The 9,007-nt window shown below is 34.7% G+C and overlaps 1 protein-coding gene across 1 annotated transcript; it reads left to right on the plus strand.

The window, feature by feature from the left end:
* The first annotated feature begins 841 nt into the window (after positions 1 to 841).
* Positions 842 to 7,964, plus strand: LOC114391165 (transmembrane and coiled-coil domain-containing protein 4-like). The gene is made up of 15 exons (XM_028352176.1): positions 842 to 1,267; positions 1,348 to 1,429; positions 2,199 to 2,693; positions 2,985 to 3,153; positions 3,264 to 3,416; positions 4,100 to 4,197; positions 4,363 to 4,454; positions 4,680 to 4,750; positions 4,846 to 4,981; positions 5,914 to 5,973; positions 6,058 to 6,140; positions 6,361 to 6,437; positions 6,527 to 6,597; positions 7,501 to 7,558; positions 7,690 to 7,964. Exons 1-15 carry the CDS (start codon positions 1,002 to 1,004, stop codon positions 7,810 to 7,812), a joined length of 2,034 nt encoding a protein of 677 aa, XP_028207977.1. The 5' UTR covers positions 842 to 1,001; the 3' UTR covers positions 7,813 to 7,964.
* Positions 7,965 to 9,007: the final 1,043 nt, after the last annotated feature.

Here is a 9,007-nt window from a genome sequence, read left to right on the forward strand (position 1 = left end):
TAAATTTAGCATTAGAAAATGATAAGGAAAAAAAGTTAACGCTCATTAGTTGTCCCTGAACAGAGCGTACATCAAGGCTTGATAGTAACACACTTTCTGCCAAGAGAATGAGAATGATGAATACTTTCTGACGATTTAATTAGTTCCTAATTTATTAATACAGTTCAATGTGTTTGTTTAAGTTAACATTTAAAATTTATATGAAATTAAAAAAAAATTGGTAAACAAAATATGAAAATTTAATCTAGAAAATAACAGTTCAAAATCCTTTTTTGAAAGGTGCAAGGTTAAAGAATTCGTGTTTTATGTAATCAATACGGACACGATTGCATTTTAATCTCAAATGCTTCGAGGAGCGAGTCCAACGGGATTTTCTTCTTTTTAAATAAAAGATATGTAATATATAATTTGAAGAGTATAAATAACTGTCAAAGTTTATATGATATGATAATAGAAGAAATAGCACGGTAAATGATAAAGAAGTAATATATATATATATATATATATATATATATATATATATATATTATAGATCTTATGTGATAAGAACTATGATTTAAATATTGTATTGACTAATAATTTGTTTACTTTGCTAAATACTGTATCATTATATTTTAGAGGATATATATTCGTCATTTAGGTGAGATTATTTTTGTTTAACTAGTTATCTGGAATTTTAACATGCATTTAAAAAAATAAAAAATAAAACCCCATATTTATGCCGGCATTGATACCTAGTTTCCAACCTATTGTCCGATGTGATAAACAAACAATATTCTGAAAAGCCCCGGTGCGCCACGTCATCCTGCACTGCCAACTTATAAAATTGCAAACATATTAAACCCATTTCGTTTCGTTTCGTTTCGTTTCGCTTTCACCCTTTCAGAGAAGCAACCACGCATAGCGCACACCCAAATTTCAATTCCCATAATTCAAAACGACGATCCCTCTCAGGATTAAACGACAACTCATCATCTTCCCAATCACCGCACCGCCACCTCATGATGGCGGCACCACCACCTCCTCCTCCTTCGACGCCGTCGTTTTTGTCGCCGACGCAGAGGTACGCCGCGGGCGCATTGTTCGGCCTGGCACTTCACGAGGCCCACCTCAACCAAACCAACCCGTTACCGTTACCCGCTTCGGAGGACTCGCTCTCTGAGGAACAACGAACCAGCAGTAGCAGTGGCTCCAGCAGCGACTCCGTTTCGGAAGACCCGGATCTTTGGGTCCACAGCAATTCGGGTTTGCTCCGCCCCGTTTTTAAGTACGTGTTGGTTAAACCTAATTGATGCGAAATCCAGTTAGTTAATTTGCATCTCCGAATCTGAATCCAAATCTGAACAGGTTTCTAGATATTGATTCCGCTGCGTGGTCTGGACTGGAGGAAACCGCTGGTTCTTCTTCCGCTACGCATCATGTGGGACCCGTATGTGTCACTACTTGTTCCTCATTCGTGTAGAACATTAGAAACTTACGCGTTAGTGTTTTTTTTTTTTAATTTATTATAATTCGGTTTAATTATCAATTTGGGTAAATGGCCACTTTTTGGACTGTTACAAAATGACAGGTCAAATTGATCCTGAACTTTATGGCGACAAAATGGTCCACAAAATCTTAAACCGCAACCTAATCGTTGCACGTTTTACACAGTCAGGGACTAGACTAAATCAAAATATTCGTTCTTTCAGGACTAAATTGTCAGCATGTTGCACTTTCAAGGACGAAAGTGGTCATTTACTCTTATTAATTTGGTTCTTATGCACTTTGCTGTTTTGACCCTGTACTGAAAATTTGTAAGTTTTTAGTTCCTGGATAAGTAAATTTAATGCATTTTGGTCTCTACTATTGACACCGTTGCTAATGTTGTTGTTAAGACTGCAACAAAATTTTTCTGGTGGTGTAGTAGAACTGTCAGAAGTTTCTTCCACAATAGAAAATTCTTGAGGTTTTACACTGCTAGAAAAAAAATTGTAGTAGTGTTACAGTGACCAAAGTTTAAGGAGTTAGAAGATAACTGACAACAGGGATCGAAATTTGAAATACCTTAAATTAGCTCGTCTAAGGACTAAAACTGACTATTTTTACATTAAGGGTCAAAATAGTAAAGCACAGATTAGTGTAGAGACCAAATGTGTAATTGAATCTTATAATTCTAATATATCTCTAAATGAGAACAATGCATGTTAATGTTACAGTTCTTGAGATTACTTTCGCAAGAATTGGATGATGGTTCTTCTCAAAGGTTAGATCAAGAACGTGCTTTGTCAAGTGCGGTTGATGGTATAGCACTTGACATGCGGAGAAACTCAGAGTCTTCCGAGTCTAAAAGAGAGAAGCTTCGCGAATATGAGCATCAATGTCGTGAGAAGTTTTCAATTGATGATGTTCAGCCTCACTGTGAAAAGGTGGATGCACATTTGGAAGTTCAGAAGGAGATGGATGCTGCTCCTTTACTTGACTGTAAAGAGACGCAGCAGGGATCTGTTGATTGGAAAATTGATGAGAGACCGATTGAGGAAGTAAGGATGCTGAGCGATCAGAGGAAGGTGACAGTTCTGTATGAACTTCTGTCTGGTTGTCTATCAAATTTAGGTGAAGATGTCGGGCGGAGAAGGAAGGGCTATGATGCTCGACATCGTGTGGCTCTGCGGTTGCTGGCAACATGGCTTGATGTCAAGTGGACAAAAATGGTTTGTATGATGAATCTTGTAGTGTGGAACTTTATGTGATTGACTGATTGGTAAATAACTTGTCATATGTTGGAGATCATGAGATATGAGTGCCATAGTTTATGCTGAATTGTGGTGAACATTGCCTATATGATTGATTGCCTTGATTTCTAAGCTACTTGCATTAAGGTTGAATGTGATTGTTAATGTCTGTATGTTATAAGCTATGTTTTTGTATTGTCAGTTATTAAAATCTCTCATATTTACTGGTCTGATATCTTCTAAGGATGAAGATGGATATTGGCTTTGTAGGAGGCCATTGAGACCATGGTTGCTTGTTCTGCGATGGCTTTGATTAAAGAGAAAGAATCGAAGAACGAAGAAACTCAATCAAAAGAAAGCAAGTGGGCTAAATTGAAGCGGGGTGGTATAATTGGTGCTGCTGCATTAACTGGGGGAACTTTGTTGGCTATTACTGGTGGTATGGATTGGAGACCTTGTTGTCTTTTCTAACTGTATTGTGGAACATATAATTTCCAGATGAATAAACTTTTACTGGATATGATTGTTTTTATTTTAACCATTCAACAGGGTTAGCTGCACCAGCCATTGCTGCAGGTCTTGGTGCTTTAGCTCCAACTTTGGGTACTCTGATCCCTGTAATTGGTGCAAGTGGGTTTGCTGCAGCTGCTAGTGCTGCAGGAACTGTTGCTGGTTCTGTTGCTGTTGCTGCATCATTTGGAGGTTTATATTTGCTTATATATGTGATTGGATTTGCTAGAATTCGCTCATGCCATGTTACTATAGCTTCCATCCCTCACTTTTTTAAGTTAGTGTGTAATTCAAGCCTTAAGAATATTGTTAGAATCACCAGGTCATTGTTGACATGTTGATGTGTCTTATAGTTTTTGTGTTCATTTTGAGGTTTAGAATGTATCTTCAATTGATATTTTCTATGTTGCATCCTGATGGACAGGTTGGAAGGTGTTGTCTGATTAAATATATTATGATGGTCATTGCATTTTTGTTATTGTTATTACCAATTTACATGCTTACACTAACTGCTTGATAAAGATACATCCACTCAGACTGCAATACAATCCTCAGTTCATCATCTTTTGATTGTTCAGAAGAGGATATATAACAGTTACAGGAAAGTTTGTGTTTACTTTAGGAAGTAACAGTTTACTAAGTGGAGGAGTGATGCAGGCCCATTAATATCTGATATCCTGATTTGTGACGACAGTACATTTGATTTCTTCACAGTACATACTGGTTCTTATCTGTTACTGTGATGAAAGTTGCATTTGTTGGACAATTGACTCCTTGATCTTGCAGTTATTTCTACTTTTTTTTTTTTATATCAGTTATTTTCCTTTTTTAAATGATGAATTTTTTCGTGTATCTCTTTGTTCTACTTCTGCCAGCTGCTGGAGCTGGACTTACTGGAAGCAAAATGGCTAGGAGAGTTGGGGGTGTTGATGAGTTTGAATTCAAGGCTATAGGAGAAAACCATAACCAAGGCGTAGGTTTTGATATCTTTCACATCCCTGTTTTCTTGTGACATTGCTTGCTTAAATTGAGCTGTGATCTATGTTTCTGTGTGTGCATATGTGAACTTTGTCTCACCTTGTACCTATGCACCTGGTTATTATTTCAAATTAGATTCTTGTTGAACTTCTGCTTGCAGAGACTAGGGGTTGAGATCTTAGTCTCTGGATTTGTCTTTGAAAAGGAAGATTTTATAAGGCCATGGGAAGGACAGAATGACAACTTGGAGAGGTACAATAGTGAATATTTTCCTTAAATAATGAGTGTCATTGGTCAAGGAAGGAGGTTTCACTTTCACCTTAGAATTTTTATGTTGAGAGAAAATTACATTGAAATCAGCTTTATTTTAGTTCATTTTATCTTGACTTTAGAAATCGTGATGTTATTATTCATATGATTGACGGTGATGATCCCTGCCTAAAAAATGACCTTTCATTTGGTCTTGCCAAAACTTAGGTATGCACTGCAGTGGGAGTCTAAGAATCTGATTGCTGTGAGCACTGCAATTCAAGATTGGCTTACTTCAAGTAATTGGTTTAGGTTTTAGGGTGCTTATAAAACTAAGTTATCAGTTTATTAGTAGTGCTGTGAATGATGTTAGTATTGCTGTGACTTGCATCAGGACTTGCGATGGAGCTGATGAAACGAGGGGCAATGATGACTGTTTTGAGCTCACTCTTAACTGCTTTGGCTTGGCCAGCTGCATTACTTGCAGCAACTGACTTTATAGACAGTAAATGGACAATTGCTATTAACAGGTGTATTTTATCTCCTTGTTCTGTCTAGAATAGAACATTTGCTTGGTAATGGGGAAGAAGCTTCTGCTTGCTTTTGTTACTTAATATCATGTATGCCCTTCAAGGTGTTAAATGATTAGAATATCAGTAATTAGGATTCTTATAGTGTAGGATTCATACTATGTTGATAGTTTTATTGGGATAAGCTTGTACTAGTTTCACTACTATAGTGCTTGATCCTAGAATGTTATTATAAATAGGTGTATTAGGTGAATTTTTAAAACAACACATCAGACATATAATATCAGTGTTCCAATTTTCAGTACAAGGTTCAAATATTTTTGCTGGACTGTAGAATTAGTGAATTACTCTGACTTGAATTATGAGTCTGGGTATTTAACAACTGCATGGGACTAATTTGAATTAATTTCATTTTCTGAGGGAATTCTCATCATAAAACTATTAATCTACTTTAGTATCTTAGATTGTTATTTTTTTTATAAGGAAAATCTAAGTTGTCCATGAATTTAATGGATGGATATCCAAATCGATCCCATCTATATTGATCATATTATTATTATTATTATTATTATTATGAGATTAGAATTTGCTTCACTTTTCACCACTAAGAATCCTAAAATTTATTATTTGAAGATTGCATTGTTTTTTGATCATCATATTTTGATTATGTTTTAATTTGGTAATTGTAAAAGTTATTTCTATGACTATTGATTTAGATCATTGATATTCAAGTTTATTAATATACAAAGCTGCAAGCTGATGTAAAGGTGGTTTGGATTTGGCATCCCAAGGAGTATTTTTTTTTTCTTTTTCTTATTGATAAAAGGTGTTGTTAATGTGATAGCTTCACCATCTCCATGAAAAATTTGTTATGAGCAGTTTTCTTTCTTTGTTTACTCTTATCTACTTGCTGAGTTAATCTTGAATTTCAGATCAAACAAAGCTGGTAAGTTGCTTGCTGAAGTATTGTTAAGAGGATACCAGGGAAATAGGTATTTGACTAATTCCAGAGTTTCTTTTACTCTGGCTCCTAGAAAATTGTAGATGATGTATTATTGTTGGTCTCTGAATTTCAGGCCTGTGACACTCATAGGTTACTCACTTGGGGCAAGAGTTATTTTCAAGTGTCTACAGTATTTGGCTAAAACTGAAAACGGTGGTAGGTATTTCCAGTTTCCTCTTTTTTTCCTTTGTTTGTCCTTGATGTGTTTAGATTATTTGACTCCATATTAAATCGTATCCTTTTTTGTTTTTCTGTTCTTTTATGTTTTTAACTGTGGTGATGGATGCTTATAATTTAATGTCCTTGCATACTCTTTCCATGTTTATCCGTTGAGTGAGGTTACCATATTACTTTAATGTCTGCTTATTATTGACAGCTGAACTAGTAGAAAAAGTTGTGCTTCTTGGAGCACCCATCCCAATCAAGGATGAGAACTGGGAAGCAGCTAGAAAGGTTAGCGGAGGATTTAATTTTTCTCCTGATAGAATTTCCTCATCTTTTTAATGAAAATGAATCTTTTCGAACATCCTGGCATTCTGTAGATGGTAGCAGGAAGATTTGTTAATGCTTATTCAAGGAATGACTGGATGCTTGGAGTTGCCTTCCGTGCCAGGTATATGAAAACATAATGGTAAAATTTCTGCAAAATTGTAGATACTTAAAGTTTGCTCGCACTACCATAGCCTTAGGATCGATTAATGCTTGCAAAAGGTTGATAAAAGAAACGAATAGCATGAAATTGTATGCAAGTTTTTGTTTTTTTTTGCACAGCAAAAGATAGAGTATATTATAATTAAGGGTCAGTACTAGATGCACTGAAGTGTACAACATATAGCATAGGCAGTGAGAAACACTGCCCAAATAAGAATGAATACAAAGACAGGATATGCCAGCCCCCCCTAAGAGAATTCCTCCCTCAAATTAGATGACCAGTGGTTAAAGTGGGTATTAAAATCCTTCTCCATACACCTTAGCCAAGACCAAGTATGGAATAATGCCTCGTCCATGACTTTTTCGGGGATGAAGAGCTGGTTATTGAAGACCATGCTGTTTCTGTGCTTCCAAATGGTCATAGACAGTGCTATCCATAATGCTTCCCATCTTTTGTCTGTGCTTCTTTTCGCATTCCAGTATGCAAGTTTTTGTATTATGCATGAAGGTTTACACTACATAATCTTTCGTGGTTTGTTGTCAATTTTTAACATTAAACCGTTTTCGTGTGTGGTAGTTAGCATTTGTCTCACCTAACACAAAATTACTATATGATTATGTGGGGTTTGCCCTGTTCTTTTGTTGGAGAGAAAGCGGGTGACAGGGATATATAAGGTGTTTACAGTCATATCATACAGAATTTTCCTACTTATTATACGTATGTTTATGTAACTTTTGTAGAGTTGTGTTATCATTTGGCATTTTCTTAATAAAATGTAAAATGATTCAATTTTAAAGTATTGTTTTTAATAGACAGAAAGTAAAAATTATTATTTAGCATTATATTTTTTACAATTTTGAGCAGTCTACTCACGAAAGGATTAGCTGGAATCCAACCTGTCGATATTCCTGGGATCCAAAATGTAAGATGTTTCTTCATCCTCTTTGCCAATGTATAACTATTTTTCCAAGTTGCAATCTTATTTTCAATGATATCATTCATAAATTATGAATATTAATGTTTAATAAATAGGTGTTTGTTTTTGCATTGCAGGTCGAAGTAACAGATCACATTGAAGGCCATTCGTCTTATCTGTGGGCCACACAAAAGATCTTAGACCAGCTTCAATTGGATACATATTATCCTGTATATAATAGCATTTCTTGCATACAGTGAACATTTTATGGAGCCGCTCTGTTTCTCTGTTTACATTTCTTCTGCTTTAAAGTTTGACCCTATTCAGATATTATGTATGAAATATATTATTATAAAAATAATGTAAAAATATATATGTTGTCCTACAAGACATATGAGTCTAGTTAAATTTAGAGCAGTGCTATTTGTCACGATAGAAAACAGCACGAATGTATAAAGTGATGATGTGTACCAAATTTTTTTTAAAAAAATAAGATTTAACGAAAATCAAACTTTGAGCATTTTTATGAAAACTGTTTCGAACCTGTAATTGTTAGCATTTTTCTTAAATTATGTGTTTAGAAGTGCATTTGTAAAATTGATTTTAAATAAAATTAATTTGGTTAACATTGATTTTCAAGTAAAGAGAATATTGCTTGAATAAATCTTTTCTGAACATTTGGTGGAAGCCAGTACGGGTTGGATTATTGGCTCCCACCATCATATTAACTTGAATGATATCTGGTGCCTTGAAACCTCCATTGTTGAGGCCCTTCATCTACAAGAGGAGGTCTGGAAGAGCCTTATTGCCTCTGTTTATGATTTTAGACAAAGGAACTCTTGGAATATTCCTTCTATGCTTACTTTCAGAATTCTTAATCTGCTCTCTGAATATAACTCTTGTTTCGGACATTCCTATATGGGGTCCTGCTGAGAATGGAATTCTTTCCTTGAAAGAAGCTTACAATTTTTATAGAGTTCCAATAAAATCCGTCTGTGGGCTACCCTCATATGGTCCAAAGTGGTTTTCCCTAGGGTGCAAATGGGTGGGGTTTGGCTAAACTTATTATTAAATCCATCAAAATTATACGAATTAGGTTGGCTGAGACTTGTGTAATTTTTTTTATAGACTCACCCTAATTCGACATAACCTAATTCGATTATAAACGGGTTAAATTGAGTTGGATTAATTTGATCTGAATATTTTTTTAGATGTTTTTTTATTTTCTAAAAAATAATTTTGTTTAGAATAATAATTTATTTTTATCTAAAACTTTGTAAATATATAATGATTAAATGCATTTAAGAGATTAAATTATGAAAATATTTTACTAATATAATTAATGATTGTAATACTCGTACAATATTTTTATGTTAGAAATATAATACGATATTAGCATGCAAAACAAACAAAATCAAGAAAAAAATAAAAACGATAAAAAAAAATATTGGTGAT

The sequence above is a fragment of the Glycine soja genome, chromosome 16 (assembly GCF_004193775.1).
Source record: "Glycine soja cultivar W05 chromosome 16, ASM419377v2, whole genome shotgun sequence".
Classification (NCBI taxonomy): Eukaryota; Viridiplantae; Streptophyta; class Magnoliopsida; order Fabales; family Fabaceae; genus Glycine; species Glycine soja.

What these genes read in the sequence shown, in the direction of transcription:
- LOC114391165 (XM_028352176.1), top strand. Translation starts at nt 1,002, where the DNA reads ATGATGGCGGCACCACCACCTCCTCCTCCTTCGACGCCGTCGTTTTTG. An exon ending in TTTGTTGGCTATTACTGGTG is followed by an intron (nt 3,154 to 3,263) that starts GTATGGATTGGA and finishes ACCATTCAACAG; the next exon opens with GGTTAGCTGCACCAGCCATT. An exon ending in TCAAGATTGGCTTACTTCAA is followed by an intron (nt 4,751 to 4,845) that starts GTAATTGGTTTA and finishes GACTTGCATCAG; the next exon opens with GACTTGCGATGGAGCTGATG.